General features: G+C 50.9%; 1 protein-coding gene across 1 annotated transcript; it reads left to right on the top strand.

Annotated features, from left to right (window-relative positions):
* The first annotated feature begins 2 nt into the window (after window positions 1–2).
* Window positions 3–2,716, top strand: LOC120697101 (laccase-15-like). Its single transcript, XM_039980235.1, has 6 exons — window positions 3–240; window positions 358–509; window positions 622–869; window positions 1,016–1,138; window positions 1,249–2,241; window positions 2,460–2,716. Exons 1-6 carry the CDS (start codon window positions 118–120, stop codon window positions 2,678–2,680), a joined length of 1,860 nt encoding a protein of 619 aa, XP_039836169.1. The 5' UTR covers window positions 3–117; the 3' UTR covers window positions 2,681–2,716.
* The last annotated feature ends 14,359 nt before the right edge of the window (window positions 2,717–17,075 follow it).

The raw sequence follows: 17,075 nt of genomic DNA on the forward strand, positions 1-17,075 counted from the left end.
CATGCAACGCCCAGTTCACTTACTACTCACCAAGATCCAAGATCCAAAAATATATAGGCTACTACATACAAGTACATCGATCAAAACGCAAGCAAACTAAACCAGCAGACTAGTGCAATGCAAACAATGAAGAGCTGGAGCCTCCCCACGGCAGCCGCCGTGGTCGCGGCCACCATTTTCTTCTCCCTCTCGACCATGGCCCTACCGGCGGCTTCCGCCATTGTCGAGCACACCTTCGTTGTAAGCTTGATCATCCTCTATTCCATGGCCTCGACCTCCGCTGCACCTTGATCCCATCCTTCTGCATGCATACTGTTAGCTGACATCTCTGTCCTGAGTTTGTGAATTTGTGTGCAGGTGAGCCAGATGAACATGACGCACTTGTGCAAGGAGACTCCCGTCACCGTCGTGAACGGACAGATCCCAGGGCCATCGATCGAGGTTACAGAGGGGGACTCGGTGACCGTTCATGTCGTCAACAAGTCACCCCACAACATAACAATCCATTGGTAATGCAGCTATTAGCATTTGTCCAAGTCCAAGCGCCGAATAAGATAGCTAGAGATTGGAGGATGATATGTAATGTTTCCTTTGGTGTTTCCTTCCCAATCGATGCTGCAGGCACGGAGTGAAGCAGCGGCGGAATTGCTGGTCTGACGGGGTGCCGATGGTCACCCAATGCCCCATCCAGCCAAACCAAAACTTCACCTACCGGTTCAGCGTCGCCGGGCAGGTAGGCACCCTGTGGTGGCATGCTCACGTCTCTTGCCTCCGGGCAACCCTGCATGGCGCCATCATCATCCGCCCAAGACTTGGGGCCAGCTCGTATCCATTTCCCAAGCCTGATCGTGAGATCCCCTTCATTATAGGTACTGTACGTCGTCAGCTTTTCTGTTCTGCTTGCATTCCATTTACTCGCTCGTCCCCTTCATGATTGATACGCATGCTGATGAGCATTGGTACTGTATGTTGTTAATAAGAGAACGAATGGTCTTAATGATGATGATGATGGCAGGGGATTGGTGGGCGATGGACCTTTCAGTGGTAGCCAGAAGAATGGAGAAGGATAATTTCTTCGACTACTTCCCCAGTGCATCCACAATTAACGGCAAGCTTGGAGATCTATTCAACTGCTCTGGTAACAATCAACTATCGCATATATAGTGTCCAAAGCAAAATAGCTAGGAAGGAAGCAAAAACCTCCGACCCGTCTGTTACTGAACGGAGTTCTTTGATTCGATTGTGAAGGGGTACCAGAGGATGGGTTCGTGCTGGGCGTGGAGGCTGGCAAGTCCTACTTGCTGCGCATAATCAACACGGCGCTCTTCTCCGAGTACTTCCTCAAGATCGCCGGGCACAAGTTCACGGTGGTTGCCTCCGACGCCAACTATGTCCGGCCTTACACCACGGATCTCGTCGTCATCGCGCCCGGCGAGACCATCGATGCCCTGGTGGTCGCCGACGCGCCCCCGGGCAAGTACTACATGGTCGCCATGCCCAACCAGGCGCCCTTGCCCGACACCCAGACCCCAGAGCCATCCACGAGAGCCACGATGCAGTACAGCAGCAGCAATGGCGGCAAGCCGGTGGCACCTGTGATGCCTGATCAGCACGACGTGGTGCGGTCACTCTATTTCCACAGCAACCTTAGCAGCCTGCGACACCCACGGCACCCGCTGCCGCCGGTGCCCCAGCAAGTGGACCAGCACCTGTTCATCACGCTCGGCCTGGGCATGGCCTGCCGGCAAGGCTTCAAATGCAACAGGGATGACAAGAACGACAATATGATCCTTGTGGCCACCATGAACAACATCTCCTTCCAGAAACCCACGGCGCCACTGCTGCCGGCGCACTACTACCATGTCGCCGGCAGCAACAGGGGCGACCTGCTGGAGCTCCCTGACAGGCCGCCGAGGGTCTTCAATTTCACGGACCCGTCCCTGATCCCCATAGGACCCAAGGAGAAGGCGCTGGAGACGACGTACATGGCGACGCTAGCGCGGTGGTTCCGGTACGGCTCGGCGGTGGAGATGGTGTTCCAGAGCACGTCGATAATGCAAGGCGACTCCAACCCGATGCACCTGCACGGGCATGACATGTTCGTGCTCGCGCAGGGGGTCGGCAACTTCGACGCCGCCAAGGACAGGGCGAGGTACAACCTGGTGGATCCGCCGCTCAAGAACACGGTGGTAGTCCCCAATCTTGGGTGGGTCGCCATCCGATTTGTCGCAGACAATCCAGGTTGGTACAAGATTGATTGCTTGCTTGCTAGCTTCTCTATTATTAGTATTACTAATTATTTTATTTCTTTTTTGAAAAGATAATTATTTTATTTCTACGAAGCTTTATTTGGATCTACTATGAAATAAACCTGCAGAAAACTTTCAGTTTATAAGGTTCTAGCAGATTGACTCACAATCATGAACCTGCTTTGTGCCTTTGTGCATGTTTTTACACAGGGGTGTGGTACATGCATTGCCACTATGAGTTTCACTTGGCGATGGGCATGACGGCAGTGTTCATTGTAGAAGATGGGCCGACGGTGAACACGTCGCTCCCTGCACCGCCAGTAGATTATCCATCATGTGGCCGCCCCAACCGCAAGAAGGGTAGTCTTGTGCCGGATGAATCCTACCTCCAAACTCGGGAAATCAAAGCCTCACGTATAGATGGAGTCTAAAATTAAATATAACTCCGGTTGATAGTTTCATTTAAAATAAAAAAATATATAATAAACTATGGGCTATATTTGAAAGAATTTTTTTGAGGTGGAGTAATGTATCCATAAAATTTCCATGGAGATTGTTTAATAAACATTGGGTTAATTGGATTGGTGCCATTGCAAATAACCGAGTTTGAAGATATGCTATTACAATTGAGTCTATTTGAAGTTCTGCCATTACGATGATTATATCTACTACCTACCTACCTACATCATCGCTGGTGTATGCTACTTTCACACACACATGTACGTGGAACTCTTTAATTTCTTTGGAAGATTTTGGATGAATGGTGTGATCTAGCTGGTGCTTGTGCAGTAGTGTCTGCATGTTACAGTTAATCATCACAAGACCCCCAATTCCTACGTATAGTATACGTCTATTTTTTTTTGATTACATAGTACCTCACAACGTACATACACTCATCGCTCCTATGGCAACAATACTAGAACTTGGCCGCCTATGTTACACTACCAATTCTACAACCCCCCTATAGATACATATGGCCTCAAATGAATAAGTTTGCCTCGAGCCGATACATCCATTTTAGTTGAAAATAAATACACAAATAAATAGCAGCACGGAGTTATCTGTGCATGTTGTTTTTACCAACCAGTGAAGATGTACTTATATGTACAGAAATCCCACCAAACTTTGAAAGCAAAGCTCACTCTCCTGACTTCCCCTTCCCTCGCACTGCCAGTTCCAAAGCCACACCCCCTTCCCAGTAGCACGGGGAAGGGAAGGGAGGCAGAGCTAGAAACATTGCGTGATTAAGAACAGTAGAGATTTTCCTTCTAAGAGTGTAGTTTAATTGTTGGGTGCATGAGATCGATACAAAGTAGTAAAAATAAATATTAGCATCATATATAGGCAGTGCTTAAGGCTAGTCTCAATTGGAGTTTTATGGATGGTTTTATGACATTAAATATCAATTTGAGGAACGAGAGTACTCTATCCTGCTTGTGATGAGTGAATTGTCAACCGTGCGGTGTGATCGTGCGCTTGGTCTTTGGATTGCAGGTACACGGGCGCCGAGTGTCGACGGGGAGCTGCCGTGGAGGTGCTGTGGCCGATGGACCGTGCGGTGGACGGCGGTGAAGGGCAGCCAGGACCGGAGCTCGGACCGGGCGGCAGCTGTGGCGTCCACTCCTGGATCGAGGGCGCAAGCGGCGACGGAAGGCGGGTTTCTTGGTTTGCGCCACAAAACCAAGGAGGCGGACGGCGGTTGAAGACGCCAAGTCGTGGAGGCACGGGCGTCGGTCTCGGGACTGACGGAGGTGACGGGAGTCGACGGCGTCTAGGGCCTCGCTGCGAGCGAGGAGGTGACGGGCGTCGGGCGGCGTCTAGGGCTGTCAGAAGGCCGAGGCGGCAACGGCGTCTAGGGCCACGGCGTGGAAGCGGGAATCTTCCCGCGCGTGAGGTTTTGGCGGTTTTCTCAAAACCGGCCACCTATCCGGGTTTCGCGGACCCTCCAAAACCGTGGACTGGATCTTCATTAAGACGGCGGCATCGCGGAGAAGACTTCGTTTCGAAGAAAGAACCTCGGCCGTCGGATGAGATCGTTGTATAGGGGGTGCTGCAGGCCAACCGGTCTGACCGGTCCCTGGCACCGGTCTGACCGGTCTAACCAACCGGTCTGACCGGTCCAGCGTACCGGTCTGACCGGTCCCGCGGGTATAAATACCCCTTCACTTGTGTTAGGTTTATTGCGGCTTTTATAATCTGTTCGTGGACTCTCTGTTTCTCCAGGCCGCCGCCCCTGTGTTCTCCTCCCCCTGTTTCTCTCTTTAGAGTAGATTTGTCCATGGATTTGTGAAGACTTTGTATTGGATGTGTTTGGGAAAGGAGGCTCCATCCTCCTTGTGCCCTCTGGGCTTTTGAATCAATCCAATTCTGTCTCTCTTGTGCTTTTTGTGATGGATTTTTGTTTCGATTTTGATGCACTTGATTGCGACGTTTCGTAGAGCTCTTTGGAGTGATTCCCGTGCTACTAGCTGCGTGCCAAATCTTCTGGAATCACGAGCTCTTTCGAATTCGAGTTCTTGAGTTTTAAAGAAAACCCCAACCCTTTTGATCTCCTCTCGAATTCTCAAGAATCGTTGATCTTTAGGACGAGATCTTTTGGGGATATGTTCACGGGGTAGGGGCGAAGCAATCCCCCAAGTTTCACTGTTTTTCGTGGACATTTGCTCGAGATTCACCGTTTGAATCTAAGTTTTCGGGGGTTTTCTGGGTGCCACCGGTCAGACCGGTAGGCAAGACCGGTCAGACCGGTCTGCTTTCTTTTGCACAGCCCCGACCGGTCAGACCGGTCCAGTGCACCGGTCAGACCGGTCCAGGCTGATCAGGTTGGCTGATTTTCCTGAATCGCTTCCGAATTGCTTTGGGTTTTCACTCGCTCGTTCGAGGGCTACTGTGTTGGTTTAGCTTTTCAATAGCTACTCCAAACTTTGGTCAGAACTCTTGAGGGCTTGGGCGATTTTGGGACATAGGCCGACGATTCGAATTTCGAAGAAATTTTGATCGGCTCCCATTCACCCCCCCTCTGGTCGCCGGCTTCGGTCCCACAATTGGTATCAGAGCTTGGTTGAGGTTTTCAGTACCTTAACCGGTTCGAAAACCACTCGGCGACCATGGCGAGTCTTGGTAAGATCCCGGTGTTTTCCGGCGACGACTATGCCTACTGGAAGGTTCGCATGACAGTCTTCCTGCAGAGCATGGGAGCCGAGGTCTGGGAGATTACCAAGAACCAGCTTTACGAGGTGCTGGCTGTTCGGACCACGCCTCTTCAGGTGACCTAGGACGAGGCTAACGCCAAGGCCGTCAATGCCTTGTTCGCTGGCGTTTCTCGTGTGGAGTTCTCACGCGTCCAGGGTTTTCAGGAAGCCCACAAGATTTGGACGTGCCTTAAGAACTACCACGAGGGTACACCTCAGGTGAAGGCCAGACTGTTCGAGACTCACCGGCGTGAGTACGAGAACTTCACACAGGAGCCGGGTGAGAGCATTGACCTGATGTTCAGTCATTTTCAGTCGATTGTGAACAAGGTCAATGCGAACAAATCTGCTGGTGCACTTGAGTACACAGAGCACGAGAAGGCCCTCAAGTTGCTTTACGCACTTGATCGCTCTGTGTGGGATCTCAAGGTGAACACCATCATTGAGTCTGCTGGCTATGAGACTCTGACGGTGAATGAGCTTTTCAGCAAGCTCAAGGCCACGGAGGTGGATAACCAGACACAAGCCAAGCTTAATGGTGCCCCTCCTTCCAAGAGCGTTGCTCTTGTGACAGGCCCAGGTGGATCGAGCTCTAACGCTAACTCTGCTCTTGGCTTTTCTCTTGCCTCTTTGCCTTCTGTCTCAGATGAGCAGCTGGAGACGCTGGACGACGACGACTTGTGCCTCCTCATCAGCAAGTTCCAGCGCGTCTACCACAACAGGCAGAGGAAGAAGAACCCCGGGTGCTACAACTGCGGCGATCTGAACCACTTCATCGCCGATTGCCCCAAGAAGTCCGGCGGTGGCCAGAACAACTCCTTCGACTACTACCGCCACTGTGACCGCGACGAGGGAGGCTCCAACAAGGAGCGTCGGCGCCACAAGCACCGCAGTCGTGACCGGGGAGGACGCTTCGACAAGGAGTCACTCAAGGAGTGCTTCCAGTACAAGGCCAAGAAGCGGGAGAAGGCCTTCCTGGCGCAGCTCAGCGACCTCGACAAGAGCTCTGACACCGACCGCTCTTCTTCACCGACCTCCGACGATGATGACAAGAAGAAGAAGAAGCGGGACAAGGAAGCCACCGGCTTCATCGGCCTTTGCTTGGCGGCCGGTCGGCGCAAGAGCTTCTGCACCATGGCGGGCGAAGCCAATGGTGCTCGTGCGTCTTCGGGTGGACACGCTACACCGACGCACTTCGGCTCTTCTCCTGGATCCGAGAGCGATTCAGAGGTAAACTCCACGATCGACCTGCTTGATACAGAGGTTAGGGAGTTGTACGCCGCTCTCGACAACCAGAAGAGGCTGCTTAAGGAAGCAGCTAGAGAGCGTAGAAAGCTTAGGGCTGAGCTGGCTTGTCCTAGGGAGAAGTCTAGTGAGGATGAGTGCGCTGGCTGCATATCTCACATGAACGATCTTGTTGCTCTCCGTGCCAAGCATGATGAGAACGTCGCGGACTTAGATGTTGCTAAGATTTCGCTTGCTGACGTTTCTCATGAGCTCGCTAAGGTCAAGCATGAACTAGAACTGGTTAAGGATGCTCCTATTGTTAGCGATGTGCTTGAATGCGAGGAGTGTCCTATCTTTAAGTCCGATCTAGCTTCGTTGCAGTCCAAGTTTGCTACTGTTGTGTGCGAGCTAGAGGAGATGAAGTCTAGGCCAGTTTTGCTTGGTGCTTGTAAGCTTTGTCCCACGCTTAGGTCGGAGCTAGAGGAGAAGAACGCTTTGATCAAGTCTTTTGGAAAGACTAAGGTCTTAGAGTCTAGCCCACCTATTGACTGCTCTGTGTTGCCCTGGTTTGATTGCTGATTTAGATAGTCTTGCGGTAGAGAAAGCCAACTTAGAGAATGAGAATACCTATCTTAGGGCGATTCTGAGTTGGGTCTCTAGCAGTGAGCCGCAGTTGGGCATGATGATTAAGCAGTTCAAGCGTGGTGATGGCTTTGGAGTCGGTTACACGTACACGAAGTCAGACTTTGACAAGTTGTACGGTAAGATTGGCAAGGCTGCTGGAAACACTGCTAGCACGAGCACGCAGCCTTCGCTTGTTGACCCCGCGGATGGTGTGCTTAAAGAACCACCGAAAGCACCTCCGCAGAAGCAGGTTTGGGTTCCAAAGCCCAATGAGCTGAGGAACTCCCTCGACACGCTCCCTGCTGCCACAGCCCAGGTTGCCCAGAAGAAGAGGGCTGCTCCTCCCCATCCGCAGGCTAGGCCTCCACCTCCCAAGCATGAGGTGAGGTACCACTGCGAGTTCTGTGACAGGGAAGGTCACCTGGAGGAGTTTTGCTTCAGGAGGAAGCGGGCTGTGAGGAGAGAGCAGGAGAGACGGAACGCGGACATGTACTCTGCTCGGATGCATGGTCCTTCTCGGCGTGGTGATAGGCGAGTTGCTAGGGCGCGCCGTGTAGGTGGAGGTCAGGGAGACGGTGGTGGTTACCGTGCTCCAGCAGGTGGTCGCTTTGCCGGCCGTGCTCCTGGTCGTTTTCAGTACGGCTATGGACCACGAGACCGAGGCTTTGGAGGAGGTTTTGAGGCTCCACGCTTTCCTCGCGGTGGTGTTCGTCAGTCACACGGTAGACGGGACGGGGGATACGCTTTGTCTGGTTTTGCTAACCCTTCTGTAGAGCAAATGGCTCGACACTGGTTTGCTTCTCACTTTGCTAACCCCAGTGTTGAGACATTTGCTCACCCTTTGTCTCACTACTGATGTGCAGGTCGGAGGCTTGGAGAACAGGTGGATCATGGACTCCGGTTGTTCGCACCACATGACCGGAAATGACAAATGGTTCTCCAGCCTCACCCCGATGCGCTCAAAGGAGTACATTGTGTTCGGGGATAATGGAAGAGGAAAGGTACGTGGACTTGGCGCTGTTCGAGTTTCTGGTCGCTTTACCCTGAGAGAAGTTGCTTTGGTTTCGAATCTTGGTTTTAATTTGCTCTCTGTTTCGCAACTTCTTGATGAGGGGTTTGAGGTTCGCTTCAAGGAGGGTTGTTCGCGTGTTTTGGATTCCAGGGGAGATTTGGTTTGCCGGATTACACCTCGCGGTCGAGTTTCCTTGGTTGACTTCTCTGGAACTCCTTTTGGCCCTTCTCATTGCTTGATGGCTGGTTCTTCTTCTGATTTGTGGAGGTGGCATAGGAGACTAGGACATTTGAGCTTCGATTTGTTGTCGAGACTGAGCTCACTTGGCCTGATCCAAGGATTGCCCAAATTGAAGTTTGAGAAGAACCTTGTTTGCCATCCGTGTCGCCACGGGAAAATGATTGCCGCTTCTCATCCGCCTGTTAATCAGGTGATGACTTCTCACCCTGGAGAGTTGCTACACATGGACACTGTTGGTCCTTCCAGGGTGATGTCTGCTGGTGGGAAGTGGTACGTGCTTGTGATTGTGGATGACTTTTCTCGCTATTCTTGGGTCTTTTTCATGAGAACCAAGGATGAGGCTTTCGAGTTTGTTCGAGACTTGATCTTGAGATTGAAAAATGAGCTACCCCAGGCCATGCGGGCGATCCGCTCTGACAATGGCACAGAATTCAAAAACGCTCGTTTTGATGTCTTTTGCAGTGATCAAGGGCTTGAACACCAGTATTCTTCTCCCTACACTCCACAGCAGAATGGAGTTGTAGAGCGGAAGAATCGGACGCTGGTTGAGATGGCGAGGACGATGCTCGATGAGCATAGGACTCCTCGCAAATACTGGGCTGAGGCGGTTAACACCGCTTGTTACATGTCCAACCGCATTTTCTTGCGTGCTTTCATGCACATGACTTCTTATGAGTTGTGGTTTGGACGCCAGCCCCGTGTTGATCATCTCAGAGTTTTCGGTTGCAGGTGCTTTGTGCTGAAAGATGGAAATCTTGATAAGTTTGAGTCTCGCTCATCTGACGGCATTTTTCTCGGTTATGCTTCTCACTCTAGAGCATACCGTGTGCTGATTATTGATACTAACATCGTCAGAGAGACTTGTGAAGTCACTTTCGACGAGACTGCACCGTGCAATTCTTCTGTCTTTGAAGTTGCAGGAGATGATGAGCTCGGCACCTCCATCTTTGAAGATGAGGAGGAAGAAGCTGCAGATGGCGAGGCTGAGGCTACCACGCGTGCTATGGACCCAGCTATCTCTGCTACGAGCTCGGACGATGACGACGGCCCCGACCCGACTACGTCTACTTCCCGGGGGTTGTTCGAGGAGGTGACTCAGGCTACACCAGCTGCACCTGAGGAGACACCAGCTTTGGTTGAGGAGGAGGCGACTTCGACACAGGAAGCACCGCGACACATTCAGCGTCGCCATCCACCTCAACAGATGCTAGGTGATCTCAACGAGCGAGTCACCAGGTCCAAGGTAACAAGTATTGCTGGCTTTGCTCATTCAACGTTTGTTGCCTCTTTTGAGCCCAAAGATATTGGACACGCTCTTTCTGATTCTAATTGGGTCAATGCCATGCATGAGAAACTTGAAAATTTTTAAAGAAATCAAGTTTGGGTTTTGGTCGAGCCTCCACCTGCTTGTAATCCCATCGGAACGAAGTAGGTTTTCAAAAACAAGCAGGGTGAGGATGGTTTGGTTGTTCGAAACAAGGCTCGTCTGGTTGCCCAAGGGTTTTGCCAAAAAGAGGGTATTGATTTTGAGGAAACCTTTGCTCCTGTTGCTCGTTTGGAAGCTATTCGAATCTTTCTTGCATTTGCTGCTTCCAAGGGTTTTAAGGTTTTCCAAATGGATGTTAAATCTGCCTTCTTGAATGGTTTTATCGAAGAAGAGGTTTATGTGAAGCAACCCCCTGGTTTCGAAAATCCCAAGTTTCCAAACCGTGTTTATAAACTCCAGAAAGCTCTTTACGGTTTGAAACAGGCACCTAGAGCTTGGTATGATAGATTGAAAACCTTTTTTGTTGGCTCAGGGCTTTAAAATGGGATGTGTTGATAAAACTTTGTTCCTCATGCGATCTGGCACTGATTTCCTTTTGGTTCAGATATACGTGGATGATATTATCTTTGGTGGCTCTTCTCACGCTCTTGTCTCCAAGTTTTCTGAGCAGATGTCCAGAGAGTTCGAGATGAGCATGATGGGTGAGTTGCAGTTCTTCCTCGGGCTGCAGATCAAGCAAACTCCTCAGGGCACTTTTGTCCATCAAGCCAAGTACACTAGAGACTTGCTGCGGAAATTCGACATGAGTGACTTGTCTCCTCAACCGACTCCGATCAGCACATCTACGGCGCTTGATGAGGACTTGGACGGTGAGGCGGTGGACCAGAAGGAGTACAGGAGCATGATCGGCTCTCTCCTGTACCTGACGGCGACGCGACCGGACATCCAGTTCGGCTTCTGCCTCTGCGCGCGGTATCAGGCTTCGCCGCGCACCTCCCACAGGCAGGTGGTGAAACGCATCTTCAGGTATCTGAAATTCACCCCTGAATTTGGTCTTTGGTATTCTGCGGATTCTTCTCTGGTTTTGGTGGGCTTTTCTGATGCCGATTTCGGTGGGTGTCGGTTGGATCGCAAGTCGACATCCGGCACTTGTCAATTTCTCGGTACATCTTTGGTGTCTTGGTCCTCTCGCAAGCAGGCTAGCGTAGCGCTTTCTTCCACAGAAGCTGAGTATATTGCCTCTGCTAGCTACTGCTCCCAGATACTTTGGATGAAACAAACCTTGCAGGACACTTTTGCTCGCTTGCGAGGGGAGCTTGGGGTTTGTTACCCCATTTGATCGCTGACTTTTGTTTTGGTTAGCTTGGTAGATCTTTGTTTTGCTTCTCTTTGTTTTTCTAGGTTTGGTAGTTGCATTGTGCATATGCATTGTACATGTTTGCATTTTGCATTATCTCACTTGCACTAGCATTCTTGTATACATTGCTATGATCTTCTAGTGACTGCTAGTGTGAGTTGTTAAACTTGATCATGTATAGCTTGCTCCACTGTGTATATGACATCATCTGAGTTAAGCTATTTTGATTTGAAAATCTGAAAACTGATCACCCTGTCTTGGCTACTAGCATGTTAGGGCGTGTTGGTGTGCTTTGCTATCTTATTCATGCTAGTGTGCCTCTTCGTTCAGCAATTCATACTTGAAATGGTCTAAATCTGATAAAAATTGCTTGAACTATTCTTGAAATGGATTGAAAAGATCCAGGTGGGATTGCTTGTCGCACTGATCGAGCTTTCGGGACGGCTCACTTTGCACTTGTGAGAACCCGGGCAAGGCGGTGCATGACTGAAACGAGTGCTTTAAGCTTCTGATTGTCTTTTGACGTAGGCTTGGCCTCGTTGCTACGTAAAGCATGACAAGCTTTCAACCCCTGGCATTAAGAATTGATTACTACAAATTTAATTGAAAAATGAATGTTGGCAACTTGTTTTGGCTGGTTTGGCTCATCTGTATGAGTTTGAGTAGCACTGCTTTACATTTCCTACTTGTTAGTGCTAGATCATGGGTGATGCTTTTATTTCTCCTGAACTGAACTTGCCTAGCTCTAGACTGATTTGATATACCCTTTTGAGCTAGATGCAGGTCCTGTTTATGGATGCACACGTGCTTGAGACTAGATGTTGCTCATATCTTTGTATCCCTGAATGCTTTCACTTACACCTCCTGCATTGCATTCATTGCACAGCATCTGTTCAGGGGGAGTCTCAGCTTCAGGGGGAGCTTTAGGTCTTTGTAGCCTTGATGTGTGCATGTGCCAACAAGGGGGAGAATTTTGAGAGAAGTGATCGAACAAGGGGAAGACTTGTTTGATTTTTGAAAAACTTGTTGTGCACATGGCTTTGAGAGTGCATCATTTTGGGAGAGTTGCACTTGTGAGAGGGAAAAACTTTGTTTGGGGAGTTTCTGCTTTGGTTTGGCTCCTAGTTTCCTCGTTTTCCCTCTGCTTCTTGCATGACTGCGTCGAGCATTACTTCTGTCTTTGAGGAGTCATGTTTTCGCTTTTGATCGATTGCGTCGAGCCTTTGCCCTTGTCTTAGGGGATCGATTTTTGCTTGAGTAAGTGACTGTTCTTATCTTTCTGAACTTTTTGTCACCTGCTTGAGTTCTTCTCTTTCGTGCCTCTTTGCTCTTCTTTGGTTTCACTTCTCTTGGTTCATTTGTGGTGTGTTGACAATGCACTCATCAAGGGGGAGATTGAGGAACGAGAGTACTCTATCCTGCTTGTGATGAGTGAATTGTCAACCGTGCGGTGTGATCATGCGCTTGGTCTTTGGATTGCAGGTACACGGGCGTCGAGTGTCGACGGGGAGCTGCCGTGGAGGTGCTGTGGCCGATGGACCGTGCGGTGGACGGCGGTGAAGGGCAGCCAGGACCGGAGCTCGGACCGGGCGGCAGCTGTGGCGTCCACTCCTGGATCGAGGGCGCAAGCGGCGACGGAAGGCGGGTTTCTTGGTTTGCGCCACAAAACCAAGGAGGCGGACGGCGGTTGAAGACGCCAAGTCGTGGAGGCACGGGCGTCGGTCTCGGGACTGACGGAGGTGACGGGCGTCGACGGCGTCTAGTGCCTCGCTGCGGGCGAGGAGGTGACGGGCGTCGGGCGGCGTCTAGGGCTGTCAGAAGGCCGAGGCGGGAACGGCGTCTAGGGCCACGGCGTGGAGGCGGGAATCTTCCCGCGCGTGAGGTTTTGGCGGTTTTCTCAAAACCGGCCACCTACCCGGGTTTCGCGGACCCTCCAAAACCGCGGACTGGATCTTCATCAAGACGGCGGCATCGCGGAGAAGACTTCGTTTCAAAGAAAGAACCTCGGCCGTCGGATGAGATCGTTGTATAGGGGGTGCTGCAGGCCAACCGGTCTGACCGGTCCCGCGGGTATAAATACCCTTTCACTTGTGTTAGGTTTATTGCGGCTTTTGTAATCTGTTCGTGGACTCTCTGTTTCTCCAGGCCGCCGCCCCTGTGTTCTCCTCCCCCTGTTTCTCTCTTTAGAGTAGATTTGTCCATGGATTTGTGAAGACTGTATTGGATGTGTTTGGGAAAGGAGGCCCCATCCTCCTTGTGCCCTCTGGGCTTTTGAATCAATCCAATTATGTCTCTCTTGTGCTTTTTGTGATAGATTTTCGTTTCGATTTTGATGCACTTGATTGCGACGTTTCGTAGAGCTCTTTGGAGTGATTCCCGTGCTACTAGCTGCATGCCAAATCTTCTGGAATCACGAGCTCTTTCGAATTCGAGTTCTTGAGTTTTAGAGAAAACCCCAACGCTTTTGATCTCCTCTCGAATTCTCAAGAATCGTTGATCTTTAGGACGAGATCTTTTGGGGATATGTTCACGGGGTAGGGGCGAAGCAATCCCCCAAGTTTCACTGTTTTTCGTGGACATTTGCTCGAGATTCACCGTTTGAATCTAAGTTTTCGGAGGTTTTCTGGGTGCCACCGGTCAGACCGGTAGGCAAGACCGGTCAGACCGGTCTGCTTTCTTTTGCACAGCCCCGACCGGTCAGACCGGTCCAGTGCACCGGTCAGACCGGTCCAGGCTGATCAGGTTGGCTGATTTTCCTAAATCGCTTCCGAATTGCTTTGGGTTTTCACTCGCTCGTTCGAGGGCTGCTGTGTTGGTTTAGCTTTTCAATAGCTACTCCAAACTTTTGTCAGAACTCTTGAGGGCTTGGGCGATTTTGGGACATAGGCCGACGATTCGAATTTCGAAGAAATTTTGATCGGCTCCCATTCACCCCCTCTGGTCGCCGGCTTCGGTCCCACACAATTTTGCTGACTTGGTAAGGAGATTGAAAGATGAAGTTTCATAGAATGTGAAGAGAGTTTAATCACTATAAAACTTATCTGATACATAGTTCTCAATCTAAATATCTATACCCACGCAACTCCGACTGATCCTTATCCTCTGAGTCTGAGCGTGCTGTTAAGGCACGTGAGCCCGGCAAACTCAACGACGCAGCAGACAACTTGCGCATCCAATCAATACACACAGATGATCGATCGATCGTGTTTAGTATTTCTATGGCATGACGACCTTGGAGCGCGTGCCTTGCATTGACTTCCACGCTCCACCATACGAGTAGTATATCCTATACTGCATGCATGCATGCAAAACATGCATTGCAGGACGGAGCGAGGACACTTAATTAGCAGCTTTATTTTCGATCGAGTACTCTCTTTCCGTACAGAAATGGAAGATATTTTGGTGTGTTCTAAGTCAAACTGTTGTTAGTTTGATCAAATTTATAGAAAAGAGTGATGATATTTTGAATATTAAATGAGAATAATTAGATCCATTATGAAATATATGTTTTCATAATTTACTTATTTGATATGTTAGATGATAATATTCTTCTATGACCCTGTTTGGATCCATGGGTTAGAGTCATATTGGGTTAAATTGGAGCCATCTAACCCAAAAATAGCCAAACAGGGTGGGTTATAGTGGGTTAGATGCATCTAACCCACCCCAAAAAACTATCACCCCTAAGGGGTGCTTATTTGGGTTAGAGTGGTGGGGCCCATGTTTTTTTCCAATCTGGATCTGGTTGTGGCGACCCCCTCCCCCTCCCGACCCAGCGCACCCCCTCCGTTCCCAACCCCCTGGCGACCAGGGCGCCTGGCGGCGGATCCGGCACCGCCGCTCGCCCTCCGCCCTGCGCTCGCCCTCCCCGGCGCTGCCCCCCTCCGAGCTGCTCCCTGCTCCCCGGCGCGGCATCCCTCCAAGCTGCTCCCTGCTCCCCAGCGCGGCATCCCTCCGAGCTGCTCCCTGCTCCCTGGCGCAGCCCCCCTCCAAGCTGCTTCCCGACGCGGTCTCCCTCCGAGCGGCTCCTCGGCGCGGCCCCTCTCCGACCGGCTCCCCGGCGCGTCTTCCCCGGCCAAGCGCCCCCCGACCGGCGCCAACGCCTGTCCAGGAACGCCCCCCCCCCCCGTCTCCAAGCTCCACAATGGACGGGGATGGCTTCGATGGCAACGGCAACGACTGGGCCTCGCAAGACTCCTTCGTCGGCGCCAACGCCTGGAGCCAGCAGCCGTCGGCGAGCGGCCCTGTTCACGGCCCCCCTGCCCGCGGCGGCTTCGACCTCAACTCGCAAGCGGCCGCAACGGACGAGTTCCCGAGTCTTCGACAGTACGGAGCCTTCCTCCAGGGCGACGACGTCGAGCTCCCCCCTGGCCGCGGCAGGAGCTCCGGACTCCCTCCTTATCGTGCACCCCGTGCCGGAGCAGGAGATGGATGGACGACTCCGACGGCACCCTCCGCACAGCAGAACCTCTTTGGCGGCAGCTCCTCGGCGGGAGCCGGTCGCGGAGGAGGAAACGGCGGTGGCCTGAGGCAGCGCGCGAACTCGGCTACCGTGGCACCCAACCGCCGTATTCCCCCCTGCACCGAGGAGTGCTGGCCGTGGGCAAGCATTCGGCTCCGGCGCTCCCTTCGACAATGCTGACGATGATGATGTGGAGGAGTTAGCGAGCTCCGGTGGTCTCCCGGTGAGCCAAGGCACTCGAGCCCAATGGAATGATTCAAATAATGCTTCCATGTTAGAATTGTGCATTGAGCAACGTAGAGCAGGAAGGAATAATGGTGCACAAATGAATGGTGATGGGTACCGAGCCGTTGTCGATGGATTACTTACTAGGAGGGGGTTGGTGTATAGCCGCCAACAGGTGAAGAACCAACTAGTGATACTAAAAAACATCCATTCTTTCTGGCGGTACTTGCAAGTGCACACAGGGTTGGGAAGAAATCCAGATGGGACGGTTGATGCGGAGTTTGACTTTTGGAAAACACACACAGAGGTACAATGTTCCCTACATACTTGTGTATTGTTCTATCATATCTTAACTTGTTTCTGATTACTGATTTCATTGTTCTGTCCTGCAGAAGAAACCATACCTCAAGAAGTTGCAATGGGGTCCTCCAGGAAACTTGGAGTTGATGGAAGAACTGTGGAGAGGGTACACCATTGATGGAAGCACAGCCTTTGCGCCTGGAGATGATTATGGTGAAGATGAGGGGCAAGATGCATGGCCACAAGAGGAAGAGGAGGAGTTTCAGGCAACACCTAGTACCAAAGGGAGTTCTTCTGTGGGCCATTGTTAACTCTCGACCTTAGGTTGAGTTACTTCAAGAAATGGTGCAGGGACAACAACTTGGAGTAGTTAGGATCTATTTGCAGCTCATGATGTTGAACTAATATTTCTGTGATGTCAAGTGTGTGTGTCTGTGTGATGTGTAAGGTGTTGAACTATTGTTTGTGTGATGTCATGAACTTTTTATGCTATGTGTTGAACCTATTATCTGTGGGCTGAATTTATTTGCTTGCACTACTTGAAATTGTTACATGTGTGTTAAATGAATTTATTTGCTTGCACTAATTTTATGCTGACAATTTGTTACATGTGTTCAAGCAGGAAGAAGATGATGGCCACATGATTGAGGAAGACCAAGATGCTGGAGGCGGCAGCAGTGAGGATGAGATCATATCCATGTGCCGCAACAATTTGGTGGAGACTCAGAAGGTGATCGTGCAATTGGTTCCTATATTGGGTATGTACTCTGATAACTACTTAGTGAAACTACCTCCTAGACCCAGTCGATATCCTGGTTTGGATTGGGTGATGGATACACTAGCCCGAGATACCCAATGCTATAACATGTTTAGAGTTGAGAGACCTTTGTTTAACAAGCTACATAGTACTTTGGTCCAGTT

This window comes from Panicum virgatum, chromosome 3K (genome assembly GCF_016808335.1).
Source record: "Panicum virgatum strain AP13 chromosome 3K, P.virgatum_v5, whole genome shotgun sequence".
Classification (NCBI taxonomy): domain Eukaryota; kingdom Viridiplantae; phylum Streptophyta; class Magnoliopsida; order Poales; family Poaceae; genus Panicum; species Panicum virgatum.